This window comes from Trichosurus vulpecula, chromosome 6 (genome assembly GCF_011100635.1).
Source record: "Trichosurus vulpecula isolate mTriVul1 chromosome 6, mTriVul1.pri, whole genome shotgun sequence".
NCBI lineage: Eukaryota > Metazoa > Chordata > Mammalia > Diprotodontia > Phalangeridae > Trichosurus > Trichosurus vulpecula.
Window position 1 is genome coordinate 137,681,280 of NC_050578.1, and position 19,831 is coordinate 137,701,110.

General features: G+C 43.2%; 1 protein-coding gene across 1 annotated transcript in view; it reads right to left on the reverse strand.

The window, feature by feature from the left end:
* Positions 1-201: 201 nt before the first annotated feature.
* Positions 202-19,831, reverse strand: part of SPATA5 (spermatogenesis associated 5) — a 232,759-nt gene continuing 213,129 nt past the window's right edge. The window contains exon 16 of the mRNA XM_036762617.1: positions 202-554. Within this exon, the coding sequence (XP_036618512.1) occupies positions 381-554 (174 nt within the window). The 3' untranslated portion in view covers positions 202-380. The remainder of the gene's footprint in view (positions 555-19,831) is intronic.

Consider the following 19,831-nt stretch of genomic DNA (forward strand, 5'->3'; position numbering starts at 1 on the left):
GATTTCTAGTGCAAGGGATGGGGGAAGGAGAAGACAAGGTTCACAAATAGCCAAGTTGCCAATGCATCTGTGGAAATACTGGCAAGCATTTCTAGATTAAAATCTGATTGAAACCAGAAGACTTGAACGAAACACAGATCACAACAATTCATTGTAAAAATCCAGTCCCCAGTTCTTTCCATTGAACTCACACGACCCAAACCATTTCTCCCCGTCTTTATTGGAGGGTCAGCAGCCTCTCGATTCCACCCAAGTGGATTTCAGACATTCCATTTGCAATAAGGAACATTCTGGCCACCTCAAGGCCACACTGCACATAGGAAATGCACTTTTCTTTCAAAAAAGTGTCTGAATAGACTATATTAGGGCCAATTATGTTCTCAGCATGTGTGTAGTCCATTCTTATGATAATCTGCGTAAAAATGCCTCATGGATTCAGGAATTCTTGGGGTCACGATGCTTAGGGCCTCTGTGAAGTGCCTTTTCATGATATATTTGGCTTGTATATCTTCTTCTAGAGCAAGGAGGCCTGCTTCTGAACAGACTGCTGTGATCTGCACATGAACAGAAGAGAGAAACAAAATCACTTATTTGCTACCTGGAGTCAGGAAGACCTGAGTTCAAATCCATCCTCAGACTCTTACTATTAGTGTGACCCTGTGCAAGTCACTTTAATCTCTCTCTGACTCAGTTCCCTTAGTTGTAAAATGGGCTGAAGTGAAGACTACTTCCCAGGGGTGTTGTGAGGACAAAATGAGATCATGTTTGTAAAGTGCTCTGCAAACTTTGTATAAGCATTGTATAAATGACAGCTGTAATTGTCTGGCCAAATGCTGTATTTGGAGTCAGAGGACCTATGGATCTATCCTTCCCATGACAGCCACTGTGAGACCCTACCTAAGTGGCTTCACCTTTCTTGGCTTCTTTTTCCTCACCTATAAATGAAGGTTTCTGCTTATATACACTCTTTATACAAGTGTAAAGACAAGTTTAGGGGATAAAAATTAATTATTTGGTAAAAATTATTAGGAAAACTGGAAAGCAGTCTGGCAGAAATTGGGCATAGACTGATATCTTACACCTTTTACCAAGATAAGATCACAATGGATACATGACCCAGACATAGAGAGAGATTACAAGAAAATTTGAAGAACATGTAATATATTACCCATTAGATTCATGGATAGGTGAATAATTTGTGAATAAACCAGAGATAGAAAGCAATGCAAGGTGTAAAGTAGATAATTTCAATTACATTAAATGAAAACATTTTTTGTACAAATAAAACAAATGGAGACAAGATCAGAAGGATAGTAGAAAATTGGGGAAAAAATCTTTATAGACAGATTCTCAGATAAAGGTCTCATATTTCATTTATATAAAGAATTTTGTTTTATCTATAAGAATGAGTCATTCCCCAATTGATAAATGGTCAAAGGATGTGAACATGCAGTTTTCTGATGAAGAAATCAAAACAATTTATAGTCATATGAAAAAATGCCCTATTGAATAGAGAAATGCAAATTATAACAACCTAGAGATATTGTTTTATACCTACTAGAGTGGCTAAAACAATAGAAGGGGAAAGCAACAGATGTCGGAGGGGTTGTGGAAAAATGGGACATTAACTCACTCTTGGTGGAACTGTGAAGTGATCTAACCATTCTGGAGAGGAATTTGGAATTATGCCCAAAGAGTTATTAAGCTGCTTATACCCTTTGACCCAGCAATACCACTACTGGGTCTGTTTCCCAAGGCGATCAGGGAAAAAGAACCTAGATGTTCTAAAATACTTATAGCAGCGCTCTGTGGTGGCAACAAACCATCAACTGGGGAATGGTTATGCTTAATGACTTTGAAGATTTTTCTGCACTCAAAAAGCGATGCTCCTTTGTCCTTTACTCTCTGAGTAAAAGGGAGTCCTGGCTTTGGGCTCCACTTGAGTAGCACGTGGGGCCTCAGAGATGTTCAACACCCTTGAATCCAAGATTTACCCACTTCGCTAGCTTGCTCCGCATTCCAGGTTCATTAGAGACATAAGTCGCCCCCAAAGGGACTTGGCATCCATCCCCACGCTTTCTTGGGTTCTAGATTTCCCACCCATCCCTTAGCTTCTGAACTGTTACATAAATCTAAAAGGATTTCCTTATGAGGATTCCATCAATCCCGTTTGTGACCTTGAGAACCTCAGCTCACGCAGACCAGTTTCTCCATTAAGCTCTTCAGAGGGAAGGTAAAGCTGGCCAATCAATTCAGAGAGGAGAAAGGGGGTGGGGGTGGGGTACAGAAGGAGCCCAGAGCTGGAGATAACAGACGGAGAAGGTCTCCCCATCCTGAAATGCATTTTTCAGCTCACTGGCCTTCAGTGGGCGGAAGCTGGCTGGTGAAAGGGGCTAGTGGGATGAAAAGGGATTGTGATTTGGAGGGCAGCAGGCTAAGCAGGGCTGGGGAGCACTGGTGCCCAGTGTTTGTCAATGAAAGCCACTTGTCCAGCTATTCAGCAGATTTCCTCTGTTTGTTCACCAGCTGAAAGAGCTGCCCAGCCCGGGCGGGGCCGGCGGCTGTCCAGGATGCGAGTCCGATTTCAGGGGCTTTAGCCATGCGTTCAGGGGGCTTTCACACAAAAACATGCAGGGATTTGGAAGGCTTTGTTAAGTCACCACAATACACCCGGGAGGGCTGGGCCCCTCTAACAAACAGAGAAGGTTATCACCACCCTGGAAACCTAGCCCTGCTCAGGAATGGTGATGAGCCGACTTTCCATGGAGTTCAAGGCCTCAAGCCAGCCAAAGCCCAGGCCTCGTAAGGACCATCCAAACAGCCCCCACATCACAATCACAAAGAAGCAGGGGCCCTAGAGTGGGCAGAGACTTCCATTCCGGCACATAATCTCTGCCTTTATGAAATGGAACAAAGGGTCTCTTCGAACTCAACAGCCAGAAAGAACAGAGGGGTCTTCTAAACAACAACACCCCAAAAAGCAACATCGACATACTCTTCCTGCAGGGCTTGGACTCAGAGCCCTGGATTCAAATGCATTCCCTCCCACTTACTCGCTGAGTAGTCCTAGGGAAATCACTTAGACTCAGGTCAGCTTCCTTTTTGGAGAAATGAGGCCCATGCCTTCCGCTTGAAAGGGCGCCATAGAAATGAGAGCTGATATTGTAAATTACAAATCTAACAAGTGCAATGTAAGCCATAAAGCACTAGGCACCCTAACGTGCCTAGGTTCTTAGGTTGTATTACAAATGGAGAGAAAAGTTGGGAGAAGTCATAGCCTGAAGCCTGCCTGGTCACCCGTGACTGAGTTCTTCTCTGCTGGGTGGATGCTCCTGGAGATTGCAGGGGTCAGGAGGAGTGGGGCGTGTGTGGAGGTACAGAGACGGGGGCTTACTTCTGCCTGTGCCGTTGTGACAAGCTTTCCTCCCTATGGCAGGGCAGGGAGAAGAGGGCTAGAGCCCCAGGGAGGGATCGGGTTTGTTCTGCTTGGCCCCAGGGAGCAGAACCAGGGAGAGTAGGTTGGAGGGAGGAAGAGTCAGGCTTGAGGCTGCAACGACTTTCAAATGAGGGGATGGGAGGTATGTCCAGGGGCTGCATGAGTGCCCACCTGTTGGAAATGTTAAGGTGGGGAGTCTTCTTGTGACTCTTCTCCAAAGTCTCTGCCAACTCGGAGACTCCCGACTGAGTCCCCATAGTGTCCCAGGGAGGGTGGCGGCTGTGACGGTCCTGGCTGGGCCTCATGGGGCACAGCAGGATGGAGTCATTCCGTCCCACCATATGATAACAAACAAACAATTCTAATACAAAACGGTACATACAACTATGGAGAGGATGCGCCTGTGCCGAAAGGATGTGAAAGTGGTAGTGACAGCTGGGGGGCCTGAGGATAAAGCTCTAGACTTGGAGTTAGGGACCTGAATTCAAATCCAGCCTGAGAAACTTACTAGCTATGTGATCACAGACAAGTCACTTTATCTTTGCTTGCCTCAGTTTCCCCTTCTGTACAACAGGGATAATAAGAGCAGCCACATCACAGGGTTGGTATTTGTAAAGCGCTCCGCACAATGCCCAGCACATAGTAGGTGTGTATATGAAACTGTTCCTTCCTTCCTCCCTGTAGGACCACGGTTCTAGATCTAGAGCCAGCATTGGTGATACAAAGACAAACACGGCAGCCTCCCTGCCCTGAAGGAGAATACATTCTACAGGGGAAGAGAACGTTTACAAACACAAAACATGGATAGAATACAGACAAAATAAATACAAGACAATCTGTGGCTACAGGAAGAATCAGGAAAGCCCTAATTATAATAATGGCTAGTATTTAGGTAGCATTTTAAGGTCTGCTAACGACTTCATGAGTATCTCAGATGAGCCTTACAGAAACTTGGGGATGTGCTATTATGGTGCTATTATGACTCTCATTTTACAGACGAGGAAACTGAAGTACCAGGAGATTAAGTGACTTGTCCAGGGTCACACAACTACAGGGTGTTCCTAAAGTCTGGACACATAGGCAACTGACGGCAATGCGGAGTTACAGCATCGAGTTTCCGTGAATCTTGCAAAGTGCATCAACCTTTGCATCACAAATGAATTGAAGATGTTATTTGTTAATATTCCAATATAAATAAAATGTTGTTGAAAATTTCATTCATTTCATTTCTTGAAAATATTCATTTTTGCCTACGTGTCCAGACTTTAGGAATACCCTGCGGTAAGTATGTGAAGCCAGATTTGAACTCAGTTCTTCCTGACTTGAGGCCTGGTACTCTACCCACTGAGCCACCTTGCTGCCTCAATGTATTTGTATATAGAATACACAGGAGACGGCACTTAAGAACTTTGAAAGAAAGTATGTGTTCTTTTTTTTTTTTTTGAGGCAATTGGGGAAAGTGACTTGCCCGTGGTTACACAGCTAGTATGTGTCTGAGGCTCGATTTGAACTCAGGTCCTCCTGACTCCAGGGCTGGTGCTCTATCCATTATGTATGCTAAAAGGAAATTGTAATCCAGGCATGAGAGACAGCCTATGAGAAGGCTAAGGACTTGTTTTGTAAATGTTCTCTTTCCCTACAGAATATAAGGGCAAGCAAATGCTATGTGTGAGGAGTAGGAAGAAGACCAAGGGGGCTGGGCTTTAGAGTGTGTAAAAGAAAGCACTATGGAATGAGGCTGGAACCAGGTCATGAAAAACTAAATGCCTAAAAGAGAAATTTGCTTTTGACCCTAAAAGCAATAGGCTCCCTGGGGAATTATGACTAAGGAGTCCCTCTGGCAGCTGAGTAGAGGAACAACTTGGAGAAGGGAGACACCTGAGGCAAGGGGACCAAGAAAGAGGTTGAGAGGGTCCAGGAGAAAGAGGGTGAGGCCCTGGGCTAAGAGGAGGTCATGTGAGTGGAGAGAAGGGAATGGACATGGGAGATGCACATGGTGGGGTGGAGCCAAGGATGACTAAAAGGCTGAGTGAGAGCCTGTTTGAATGAAAGCGTGTCAGTGCCCTTGGGAGAGAACTGGAAAATAAAAAAGATAGGTTCTGCTGTGGACATGGTGCCTTTTAGCAGATTACTGGTTATCCGGTTGAAACATCTGATAGATGGTGTGTGACTTAAGCTTAGGAGAGAAACCAGGGCTGGCTTTATGCAGATAGCAGTCCTCCAAGGATATAACAGACCCATGAGAGAATGAAGAAATGGAAGGGAAGAGGGTCCAGGGCAGAGCCTGGAGGTTGATTCAAGGGGCATTCACTGCCACTGAGGTCCTACATGTGGTAGAAAGGCCTCTTTAAACAAGCGATTATGCCTTAATTTGCAAGAGGAAAAGTGTCCATAACTTAGGTGTCCTACAAAGACTTATATTCTAGGAATATTCTAGGCACCAAGGTGGGAAGAGCCCAAGCCTGAAGTCAGTAAGTCCTGAGTTCAGATCTGACCTCAGACAGTTATTAGCTTTGTGACCCCCTAAGAAAGTCCCTTTAACCTCTCTGACTCAGTTTTCTCATCTGTAAAATGAGGATGATAACAGCACCAACTTCCCAGGGCTGTAGTGAGCCTCAAGAGACAATATTTTTAAAGTGCTTCATAAGCCAAAAGCACAGTACAAATACTATTCTTTGCAAATCTAAGCATACTTTTAAAGAAATATTTATTTTTCTTGGTTTTTTGGGGGGGGTCTGTATTCTCTTTTGCAACATAGCTAATATGGAAATATTTTGCATGACTGCACATGTATCATCTCTGTGTCAAATTGCTTGCCTTCTTAATGGGGGGTAGCAAAAGAGTGAGGGAGGGAATTTGGAACTCAAAAATTATAATCATAAATTTAAAAATTAATGTATACATTATAAAATTTTATTAATTAGAAATAGAAAATAAATTTTAATTTATAAATTATAAAATTATAGTTATAAATTATAAAAAAACTGTTAAATGGTTTTTACATGTTAAGTGAGGAAAAATAAAAGAAAAGCATTCTTAAAAACATAAATGCTATTCTTTATCATCATCATCACCATCACTGTGAGACAGCCCCTGGCTATCCCAGGAAGTGGGGAGACGGGAACAGGGTGACGCCGTCCTCCAAATCCATGTCTGAATTTGGGGGGAGGGTCTGGCTGCTCCCAAGATGGCTTCCAAGCTTTCCCTTTCTGTACAGGTGTGTTAGGGTGGCTCCCTCCTTCTCAGGGGTTCCTGGATTACTTGTGTTCTCTGCTTCTCCCTGTGCTATACAGACAGGTGCCTGGTGATCACTGCCCACAGGAATCAGTCCAGGGAGACAAGAGTATGGGAGTGGAATCCTCCCTGACAGACTCAAGGCTGGTCAGCACTTAGAGTGATTTTTTTCCCCCTGATGCCAGGTGTGCTGAGGCCCTGGGAACACACACAGAAACTTCATCTCAGAGGTTATTATTGGAAGCCCAGGGGGAGACCCTCTCAGTGGGTGGTAGGTGTAAAAGCAAAATGCACGGGTCCATAAACACAATCTTCCCAGCCTGTTCTGCCTTTTCAACGATCTCAGAAATGGACAGAGAAGGTCATGGGTAATACTCTCAAGTGAAGGCTCAAAGCTTCATACAGGTGTTTATGTGTTACTCCCTTCCAGGCTCAACATGTGAAATGCTGTCTAGATGTAACACAGAAGGGGAATGAAACTTCTAACGTACACAGATCCTAATAGGAGAATAAAGGCCTTAGTTATTAATACAGCTGTAACACAGTATAAATAGGGGCAGCTAGGTGGCACAGTGGATAGGCCTGGAGTCAAGAAGGCTTAAGTTCAAATTTGGCCTCAGATACTTACTAGCTATGTGACCCTGGTCAAGTCAATTACTCCTGTTTGCCTCAGTTTCCTCATTTGTAAAATGAGCTGGAGAAGGAAATGGCAAACCACTCCAGTATCTCCGCCAAGAAAACCCCAAATGGTGTCTCGAAGGGCCAGACACAACTGAAAAGACTCTGGCAGTGACATTTACCATATGCAAAATATGAACATAGTTATATCTATTATCAATTCTACTTGGTAATAAATGGTAAATATCCAATAATTTTAGTTTTTACTTAAATATAGAAAATTTAGGGTCATTACTCTTAGGAAAGGAAGTTTCTTTGATTCATTAAGTAATGGTAATTTATTAACAAACAGAATTGACAATACCATCTATGACTCCAACGTCACTGCTAGAGTCACCAAAAACCCAAAAAAGATGCTTTATTACTTGTCTGAAAACACAGTCCAAATGCTGATTAAAGTCTCTAAGGAATTTCCGTCACATTTCTTCTCAATATTCCTACTTTTTCTTTGTCTTTTCTTCAGTAAACATGTGAAAAAATTGGCCCAGAATAAATGCTCCTTGCTCAATCCTCCTAATCTCTTCATAAAATTCTCTACGATTTTGTTATCACTTTATGACAGCTCCAATGAGGAACAAGTTGGTGCTCACACACATTCCAGGTAAAACATACCCCCTTCCCTCTGACTCACAGCTAGACATTTTTTCAATTGACCCCCAAATGACAGGACAAACTCCTTTTATCAATATTGTCTTTGCTCTTAAAGAGTTGGTAAGCAGTGTTTCCATAACCCCTGTAGGGAAAGACTTATCGAAACAAAGGTTAGATTTATATTCGACAGCAAGCAATATTGATTCACTGACATTCTTCAGAGTGAGGAAGGGCAGTCCTTTCAGGTATAACATTCTAAGCATATACATGATAAGAAAGGGTCAGAGAGATTACAAGTCAGATAGTCTGAAGTGAATTGTGGCAGTTAGTCTAGCAGGCCCTAGACTCATTTTTATGTTTAAAAAGGGCTGCTTTGTAACAAATTTCAGAGCTACAGCAAGGGGAGGGTTGGTTGTACTCTCTCTTTTACTGGTGAAGAAATAGACCCAGTGTTACACAAGTCTCAGGCCTGAGACTTCTTCAGCATCTGTCTGAGGCTTAGAGAATCTTTCTAAAGACTACCATACATGCGTTACTTTTGAAGGCAGCTTCTTCGGTCACCAGAGAGATGAGATCATAGAAGAACCTAACTCTGGAATGAGAAGGGACCTCAGTGGTCAACTAGTCACAGAATTATAGTTCTAGAGGTGTTAGGGACCTCAGAGGCCATCAGGTCCTCCCCCCACTCTCCCATTATACAGATGAGAAAACTGAGACCCAGAGAGGTGAAGAGAACACGTCTGTTTTGTCCTGGGCTTTAGAAAGAGGAAGTCTTTTTCAGGAAAGTTTGTTGATGGCCACCCCATTGATAACAGTGAAAACTCCACAATGGACATGGTGCCTTCCCCTCCTCTTTCACTGTTGCTGAATACACTGCTTGGCCATATGCTTTGTTTGATATGGTCCAGGGACCAGACAATCTCATCACTTCCTTGCTGCCACATTTAAAACCAGACAGTGTCTGGATGAACCATTTCAGCGATAAGCGAATTCAGCTGAATGTTGCTGTGGTCAAAGCTCCCTCCCACGGAAAAAGCATGGTTGAATGAACGGATGAATTTGAATTATAGATTGGGTCTGGGATCTTAAACTAATTTATTTTGAAAGAAGACATGGCTGGGCTGCGTGAGCTCCTTAATGTCTGACAGGAAGACATGGTGGAAGCTTTTCTCTAATCCCTCCACCATCTTGTTCTGTTCCCTCAAAGAAGGCAAGCTGCTTTTAGTGGGTTATTAGCTAATGACTAATCTACAGTAGGAACCGTCATCATTAGGTTTTGGAAGTATCTTCCAGCTGCTTCAGGAAAACAACGGGATCCATCATGCCTGTGCTTGGACTAGTATCCAACTTTGCTCATGGACGCATGGTGTGGCATCCATTCAATCAATGCTCCTATGAGCTACCCAGAGCTGAGCTAGGAAAAATGGAAAGTCCAGCCTACAAGGAGCTAAGACTCTACTGCTCGAATGATCCAAGGTCTCAGGCAGTGAGACAACCTCAGGTTGTTCACAGGGGCATAGGTCAAGAAGGCATCTTGTTGGCAAATATGCATGCAGAAATACACAGATGCCCAGAGGTGTCCTGGCTAGTGAAGAGTCAACTTGAGTTCTTGTGATGAATTCATCTCAAACAATCAATCAAACACTAGGTATTCATAAAGGGCCTACTATGTGCCTCTCCTGTGCTAGGTGCTGGGGATATATACCTGAAGAATGAATGAATGAATGAAACAATCCTTATTACCTATATTCTAACAGGAGAGAGAAGTAGATAAACAAGCACATAGGGAATAAATACAAATAAATACAAATATAAACACAAAGTAATTAAATACATCAGCAGCTAGGTGGTGCAGTGGTTAGAGCACTGGCCCTGGAGTCAGGAGGACGTGAGTTCAAAGCTGACCTCAGACACTTCCTAGTTGTGTGACCCTGGGCAAGTCATTTAACCCTATTTGCCTCACTTTCCTCATCTGTAAAACAAGCTGGAGAAGGAAATGGCAAACTGCTCCAGTATCTCTGCCAAGAAAACCCCAAATGGATCAAGAAGAGTCAGACACAACTGAAATGACTAAACAGCAGCAATGTTGGGTGAGGGAGGTTGAGGAGTTGAGGCTTGCACTAATCAATCAATAAACATTTATTAAGCACCCACTATATGCCAAGCAGTGATGCCAATTTGGGAGACTGGAAGAATGACAGTGTCTTCAACAGGAGCAGCAAAGCCTAGAAAATGCGCTTGGGGGTGAAGAAAATGAGTTTTGTTTTAGACATGTGTTTGAGATGTCTACGGAACACTCAGTTTGAAGCGGGCAGCCGTGTATGCAGGACTGAAGCTCAGGGTCGAGTCAGGGCAGATCTGGGCATCACTGGCATAGAGATAACAATTAAACCCATGGAAGTGGATGAGGAAAGAGAGAGAGACAGAGAGAGACAGAGATGAGGAGGCGGCCCAGGGCATCTGGTATCATTTGTAAAATAGGAATACCAATTCATGTCCCAGGGCAGTTGTGAGAAACATAACTGAGCCCAAACAAAAGACAACAAGGTCTCCAAGTAAAACAGAAACTCCCCGAGAGCAGGGACACCCATTTATTTAGGCTATTGTTCTTGTCTTTACGTTTCCAATGTCTAGTATGGTGCCTGGCACACAGTAGACATTTAATACAAGCTTGCTGTTGCTCAATATACAGAGCAAAAACAGGAGGTCAGCGACAATGGCCACCTGTGCACAGGTGACGTCTAGGACTTAAATTTTACATGAAAGCTAGCTATTCCATCTCTAATGTTTTCTAATTAATCCTTCCTACACTCTCAGGAAGTAGAAAGCAAAAGGCATTTAAAAAAAATAAAATGCAATATGTTCTTTGCTCCTGATGGTATAGAAATGGAGCTGGGATGGGGGTGGCTTTGCAAAGTGGGGAGGTTCCTCTTCTTGTGGCCCTTTGAAAAAAGCAGCCCCTCTGGATGGTGGCAAAGAAAGCACCTAGGGCTTTTATGGAGATAATTCCCATCATCTTGCCAAGTGTGGGGAAACCTCCTCATAGAGACTGCTCCTTGGGGGCCTTCTCTGAAGGCCTGCAGGATAGGAACAATGTCTGACTTTCTCTTGGGGAGAAAAATCAGTTTTAAATTTCTAGTATGTGCCCCAGATAAATATGGCCCCGGCCCATTGGCCCCACAGAGAAGGATTTAAACTATTGGTGCTGCTTAGTTCATTTAGCGCCTTAACAGGGTTAAGGACTGGAACGATGATTTCTTCCTAATAGGGCACTCCTAGATGAGGAAATTCCCTCTTCCAATACAAGTTAACACCTTCTCTGCAAGACTTGAACCCAGGTCTTTCTGGCTGGGAGTCTGGCTTTCTGACCGGTACACCACACTGCCTCTCACCTCTAAACAATGAAGTCAGTACAAGACAAAAAGCTGTGAGGGAACAAAGAATGATGGCTGAGGCGAAGGATTCTGGGTGAGAATCAACGATCTAGGAACATGAAAAACTGGGCAGTTGGAGCTGATAACACACAGAGAAGCTATGTGACTGGTGGTGTTGGGAATGGAGCTCAGGAGAGACCAGGAGTGCTGGAAGGGCTAATTCTCTCATTTTACAGTATGGAAGCTAAGTAAGAGATCATAGGATTTGCCCAAGGTCAAAAAAGTAATGAATGTCAGCAGGTCCCCTGGGAGAGGGAGTAGTGAGAAAGAAGAGGGTCTGGGACAGAGTCTTGGGAGATATCCACAGTGGAACACAGATGCCGTGACTCCCACAAATCACTGCCCAATCCTTCTGTGCATTCTGAGTCCAAGACTCCAGGCAGCTTAGGCACAGCCCCAGGGACCACATTTCCCATTGGGAAACAAGTGGGGGGACAGAAACACAGATACCCAAGGCACCTATATTCCTAGAGGGACGTGGCTCTGTCAGCCAGGGTTCTAGCCTGGCTCCAACCACTACCACCACTACCACTACAACAGCCTAGAAGCCTGAGCTCTCTTTGGTTTTTATGTGTGTCCTAGAGTAGGAGAGAGGCTGGTGTCCTCAGGAGAGATGAGATGTAGGCAGCAGCTGCCCCACAGATCTCGAGCTTTGCTTTCCTGAGCTAGCCCCTCCAGGATCCTGCCCAGCACCTTGAACCATTTAGTAAGTGTTCAGTAAACTTCCGTTGAATTGAATCCTGTGTCTGTGGTGTGCCTTTAACCCTGGGATTCTATCCAGAAACTTTATACCACTGCCTTAGAGACCCTGAACTTTCCTTAGAATTTGAATTCAAGAAAAAAATTGTCTTTGGAACCCCACCAAATGTAGAAATTTCTAGCTGAAGGGAAGAGAGTTTTCACAAAGCTATGAGCCAACTGTGGGAACAGGGGGGGATTACTACACAATGGGAATGGTTTTGCAATCTCGACCAAGGCCTCCACTATTATGAATGACACAGTGTGTGCCTAAAATCACCCAGCAAGGTCGGGGAGGGGAGAATGAGTGAAGGGCCCAGAATTTCCTCTTAGGGTTGGAATTCTCGGTCGGGAGGCTTAACAACGAGGACTGTAGGTAGGTCCCACCCTGGCAACTGAAGCTTCTGATTTTTCAAACTGACATCCACCTGGGAACAGACCCAGACCACCTTCGGGACAGTGAGTGAGAGAAGTCGCTTTTCTCTCTTTTTCTATGGATGCCAACATGGCGTAAGAGCCCAGGGGAGAAATCTGGACTTCGGTGGTAAAGATTTTCTGCCTCCTTCCGCTCTCCCAACCCCACTGCATATGTTTATATAGGCTTTAAATACTTATTTTCTACATATGCATATATGCACATGTAAAGATATGCATATACATTTACAAATATGTATCCATATATATACATACTATATACATACATTTATACATGTATAGATATACTTGTGCATCTAGGTGATAAAATATGGCTTTTATAATATATATACATATAAATAGATGTGTATGTTGGTTAAATGTGCATGTCTGTGCTTATGTAAACACACACTTCGTGACAAGAGGCCAGTATTTTCATCAAAACATACTCATTTCAACTTAGCATCAGTAAGTAGGTACAAGCCTAGGGTTTAGTTTTAAAAATGTACTAAGTCAGTGTGCCCTTCACTCTGGCAAGAACCTGGCATAGCCACCACATTAACAAAAGGATTCTGCAACAAAACGAGAATTTACATGCTGGAACAGAATATTTTAAGATCTCTCTCTGCCAACTGCTGGTTTCAGTGATATTTGTGGGACTTAAAAAAAAGGTACTCAAGCACACAAAAATGTTTCTGTGCAATCTTCAGTGGTCTATCTGGCTAAGATGGCCGTGATTAATTTTTACATAAATGTTTTAATAAGTTTAGGTTTGTTTTAAGAAAACATGTTCCTACCCCCAAAAAAAAAAAGGTGGATTACTTTTGATACACAGCCCTTCACATTCTCTTTACTGAATGCCTCTAAGCAAGGCAGATTGAGGTGAGGGTCAAGGTTTGGAAGAAGAGGGATGGGGAGGAAGAAGGGAGGAGGGAGGGCAGGGAAAGGCTGGGGTCAGGATTTAGAATAAGAGGGATGGGGAGGAAGAAGGGAGGAAGCAGGGCAGGGAAAGGCTGGGGTCAGGATTCAGAGTAAGAGGGATGGGGAGAAAGAAAGGAGGAAGCAGGGCAGGGAAAGGTTAGGGTCAGGGTGTAGAAGGAGAAGAGGGAGGGTTGATAAAGAAGCAAATGAGGTAAGGAAGGCAGGGAAAGTTTGGGGTCAGGAGCTGGAAGGAAAGGGACAGCTGGGCAAAGAATAATAGGGTCTATGGGAAGCTGGAGGGAGAAAATCTGTATTGTGTTGCTAGGAAAGAGGCTTGAGATGATAGTTTAGAGTGGAATCTGACTAGGGAGATTGGCTGGAGAATGTGGTACTGTGGAAAGCACACTCAATTTGAAGTCCCAGGACCTGTGTTCAAATCAAGATTTTTCATCTACAAAATGAGAGAGCTGAGAAGTGATCTCTCTGGTCCCTCCTGCACCACATCTACAGCCTTATGATCTGACACTGTGAGATGGTATGCCCTGAGCTGGGGCTGCTGGGAGCTGTTCCCCATTAGCCTTTCTTAGGCCCCCTTCTCCGATGGCTACCTCCCAGATGAGGCATCAGGACCGTGGCTCACCTCTGCTCTGGTTGCAAGTCCCTGGGCCCCATAGGATACAAAGTTGGGAAGTCTCAATGTGGATGCCTAGGTAAGACTGCTGAGATCCCCATACAACAGAATCATAGAGGTAACCTCATTCCACTCCTGAGACCAAGTGGGTGCAGGAGGAAACATACTCAAGGACCGTGCCACAGCTGGGTTAGAAATGCTACATCTGGCAACGTCTGGGCACTGTCCAAGATCTACTTGAGTTGAGCCAGGAGACTCAAGCAATCCACCACATTTCAAGCTTAAATCTCCCTCTCTGGAACTTCCATTCACTATTCCTAGTTATACCTTGTGGGGTCCAGTCAATCAAGGCTAATTTCTCTTTCACATGACAATCCTTTGAATATTTGAAGACAGTAATTATAAATCTTCTTTTCCCCAAGCTAAGATCCCCATTCAGTGCCCCTTGAGTGGTATGGTCTAATTTTCTCATTATCTTGGTTGTTCTCCAGTTTGCTATGTATACACAAGTCAGGCAGTGGGCACGGTCAGTCAGCCAGCATCATTTATTAAGCACTTATTATATAGCACGTTGCTGCTATTGCTGTTCAGTTATGTCCAGCTCTTCATGACCCCATTTGGGGTTTTCTTGGCAAAGATACTGGAGTGGTTTTGCCATTTCTCTCTCCAGCGCATTTTACAGATGAAGAAACTGAGGCAAATACAGTTAAATGACTTGCCCAAGGTTACATAGCTATTAAGTGTCTGAGGCCAGATTTGAACTCAGGTCTTCCTGACTCCAGATCTAGCTCTCTATCTACTTTGCCACTTAGTTATCTTACTATGTGCCATGCACTGTGCTAGGTACTAGGGATAAAAAGAAAGGCAAAACCAGTCCTTGCCTTCAAGAAGCATACATTCTAATGGGGGAGAAAATGGAAAGAAAATAGGTATGTACAAACTATATACAGAGTAGATGGAAGGCAGTCTCAGAGGAGAAGATACTATCAGTTGGGGGAATTGGTAGAGAAGTCAAAGAAATTCGAACTGAGTGCAGCCAGGTGGTATATAGGTAATTAAGGAGGGATTTTCTTTTACTATTTTCTCTTTTAGCACTTATTTAATCAAGTGCCCTTGAAGAGTCTGGCCTTGATTTCTTTGATTGGATCAGGAGTCATTGACTTGTATATGCTGGTACTAGGGATTAACTTTCCCACACCCTAAATGGGATTTTTTCACTGTTCTTTGAGTGCTTTTCAGCACTGAGGTAATCAAGTGCCCCAGGGTCCTGAGACTGGTACATAAGATTCAAGGTTGGCGTTAGACTTTTGGGGCTCTCACTCATTGGAAGAGTGTTGGTGTGGAGACTTTGGGTAGCCATTAAGGAGCCCCCTGGCTTTGAAGAAACCCAGATGTTTGGTTTGGGGGCACACTCATGGAAGGAGTGTTAAGACTCTGGGCAAGCCGTAACTGCCCCCCGGCTTTGCTAACCCAGACCCATTGGTTCTTCTCTGGTAACTATGTCCTGTGATTTGACTCAGACAAGGTCTGTCTGTTGATGTTTGTAATTTCTATTTGTATGTTTGATTAAAATAAGATTGTGTGCTAGTAGCTCTTGTTGCTGCTCGTGGTGGGTCTTACACCCCACAGTAGCTGCCAGCAAGATTGTTACTACAGGTGTCAAGTGAGGAGATGTCACAATTAAATCCTAAGGATGGCTTCAATACCTTTAAAAAAAAAAAGGCCCAGTACGCATGGCCTAGATTTTGCTACAATGACAAGTCTAAGGCATGAGGCTCCATTAATAGAATGAAGGAATTGACTGTCTCAATGTTCAAGGAATACCACATGGGGACTCATGCAATCAGTTCTGGATGCCACATTTCAGGATGGTCTTTAACAAACTGAATTATGTCCTGAGCAAGAGAAAAACTGTGGTGAGGAGACGGGAAACCATTGTAATTGCCAGACTGTTTGGTCCAAAAAAGAGAAGGCTTAGACACAATAGCCCCCTTCAAATAGAAGGAAGAAGGTCTTGTTTGGCCCCAGAGGGAAGAAGAGAATGGAGGAATGAAGAGAGGGTGATTACAACTTCATACACAAAAAAGCTTCCTAACAAGTAGAGTCTCCTGCAGTATGGCAGGTTGCCCCAGGGTGAGACTCCAAGTCTGTCTCTGGAGGTCTCTGGGTAATGGCTAGAAACCACTTGTCAGAGGCATTTTGAAGAATTCCTATTCAAGTACAAGCTGGTCAAGATAAATATGAATGTCCTATTAATGTGGGAGTAGATTATTTCCTTTCTGTTCTTGGGAAATTTCATTGGGAAGAATTGCTACTTAGTAAGTGAAACCTGTGTATTCTCTCATTCCAGAAGGCTAGGTCAGCATCTCTGACTTCTGCTCCTTACTATGTGGGATTTTCACCAGTGAGAATGGGGACACCATTTTAACCTCCGGAACCAGAGGGGGTTGGATTTGATGACCTCCAAGGACCCTTTCATTTCTAAATGACCTTTTGTAAAGTAGTTGGTCTTTGAAAGGCCAGCACCTGATTGCAGAAAAGAAGGATTTAAAGATGTAAATGATCCCTTTCTGAGGTCTGAGCAAGTTCCCTGAGTGAATCAGAAAGGGAACAAGACCAATGATAGGCCAAGTGACCTTTAAAAAGTCAGTTCAAGCAGAAGTTGGACAAGAAAAGGAAGCCAGCTCCTCATATGAGACACATAGAAGGGGAAGCAACAAAAGGCTGAGTGGAAGTGGAAAACAGCCACCATAGGGAGTGGGACCAGGACTCCAATGGGGCTATTTAGGCTGAAGAGGCACAAAGGGTGGCAACAGACCATACTGCTCCCTCCTCCAGGATGCCCTTAACTGAGTATCTCCCTATTTTCCTTTGGGCTCTTTCCTGGGCATCTGAAGCTCTTTCCTTTGGGCATGAAGAAAGTCTTTTTACATTTGATTAAAACATTAACTTTGCCTGGAATTTGCTTATTTTTACTACAAGAAATAAGGCTCAGAGGAGGTAACAGTGAGAGACATAGATAGAACCAATGACGAGGTGTTTTGCCAGAAGTGTTAACACTGGATAGTGGCTCAGAGCTAAAATAGACAGTGAGACATATAGATACACTGATACAATTTCCCAAAGAAGCAAAGAAGAACTATATTAGGAATCCATATAAATAATGAGTTAGTAGTGGGGTGAATGAAGAGCATGTAGGAATGATTAAAAAACACCACTGACTATACCACCACTGCTAAACTTTAATACAACAGCATAACTGTTCCTTCCTACTTCCAAAAGAAAATATCCAGGATTAGGCTAAAACAAGGACAGTCAACCTAATTTAATCAGGTTAGGTAGTCAACTCCATAAAACATCTGAGTCCTTTCTGGCACTACAATTTTGTCTCAAAATTTTACTGAGTTACATCAAGAGACAAAGAGTGTAATTAATGTATCATCCTTATTTTCCAGCTTAAAAAAATACTCTTCCATAATAACAACAACACACATTTTAATAAACTACAATATAATTTATTGGGACTAAGAATAACTGAGAAAAGTGTTATCTGACAAATCCTCAAGGTCGTTGGTCACATTTTTATGGTCTGAATAGTCAATGCTTTTTCTTTTCCCTTGAAATATTTGAACACTAAGAAGATTAATGAATCAGATACATGGCAGTATTTCAAAATAAGACTCTCTGTAGGTATTTTAGAATTAAGGACAAATATCATTAAGTTTCAAGTCCACAAATGGTTACCATGTGCAAGAACCCAAGAGAACTACAAAGATCAAGACGCCGTGACATCTCCCTTCAAGGAGCTGGTAAGGAACAGAAGACATGAAAACAAAGAACAATCATACAAATTAGAATATTTTCTATGATCATTTGCAGATTAATAATGACAATTAGAATTTGTACAGTGTCTCGAGGTTTGTAAAGTGCTTTTAAACCTCACAACGAACAGGGGAAGTAGATGGTATTATTATTAACATCCGGGATATCAGAGTTTAGATCCACAAAAGTATCTTGAAAGGCTAGACACAAATGTGAGCAAATAAAACCTAATTTATAAATAAAAACTATTCTTAGTCATGCGCCATACAAAAGCAGGGAGGGGCTAGATTTGGTGAACCCTGGGGCTAGAGCATTGGTTTGGCTAATCAGATAAAACTCAATAGGGATAAACAGGCCTTTGCTTTGTTTTGAAAAATCAACTTCCTCAGTATAAATATGGGGGATTGAAGACAGAAAGCAGTTAGCTTAAAAAGATCTAGGGAGTTTAATGGACCACAAGCTCAGGTAGCAGCCCCCCCCCCCCAAAAAAAAAGGATGGCAGGATGCATTAAGAAAGGCATATATTAGCCTTCTGAGGAAGAAATGAGAAAATGCACCTTCTTCCCTTCTTTGTAGAGATGGGGGGTCTATGGGTGTGGAACACATCAAGTTCAGCTGATGTGTTGGCTAGCTTTGCTGAACTCTTTTTTTCCTCTTTTAAAACAAGGGATGGTTCACCAAGTAGGAGAAGGAAGCTATTTGGAAATAAAAATGATATAACAACAAAAGCTTGATACATTTTAGAAAAGATTTAGAGCAGAGTTAGCAATTTTGGTTTTTCTATTTATAAATAGATGCAGGGCACAGGGGTGCAGAGGAAGAACACAGCTTCTAGAATGAAGGAGGTGACAGTCTGTCTATCCTCAGCCCTGGCCAGACTACATGGGTCTGGTCACTTCTAAGAGCCCTGTTTCAAGAAAGGGCATTGGGAAGGCAGAGAGTGTCCAGAGAAAGGCAGACACCACTGAGAGCCTCAAGTTCATGCTAGTGGAAGCACTTGGGGATGGCAATTGTTAAGAAGGCCCAGAGAATTTTCTATCTTCAAAGCACCTGAAGGATTGGCATACGGAAGAAGGATCTGACTAAGCCAGAGCTTAGAACTGGGAGCAACATGTGGAAATTGCAAAAGAGACAAATTCAGGTGTCATAAGTCAAAAATCTGCTAATAGCTAGAGCTGTCCAAAGTGGAAATGTGTTGCTTCAGGAGGTAGTAGGTTCTCTCTAATTGGAAGGCTTCCAGCAAAAGCCAGCTGTCCATTCCTCTGATATGCCGTAGAGAGGATTGTCTTTCAGCTGTGGCTGTTGAGGTCCCTCCCAGATCTAAGTGTCTGCTATTCTGACAATGTGCTAGAAGAGGTATGACAGAATGCCCATGGATCTCAGGGAAGACCGTGGCGTCTGAAAGGGCATCAACGGTAAGAAACAGGCATGGAGAGAGTGCGTTTCAGGCATGGGGGACATTCAGGGAATAGCAAATGGGTATTATTGCTATCGCCATCACAGCAATGAAAAGGTTTGCAAAGTGCTTTATTTATCCATATCATATTCTCTGGTCCTCACCTAGCACGCACTGCTTTTACAGATGGGGATTCTGAGGCTAAGAGGTGAAGTGATTTGCCCAAGGTCTCTGAGGCCTGCAGGATTCCCATTCAGATTTTCTGACTCCAAATGCAGCACTCCTTCCACTTAGGACACCTAACGGCCACCATTTATTTAGCTGGAAGACATCCGCTTGAAACACATGAACTAATGGAGAGCTAAAGTCAGATTGTCCAAAACCCTGAAAGTCAGGCTGAGGAGTCTGGTCCTCTAGGCAATAGGGAATCACTGAAGATTTCCGAACAGAGTTAATATTAATAACAGCTATAATAATAGCTACCATATATACATTTTAAGGTTTGCAAAGTACTTTATAAATATTCATTCTCTCAT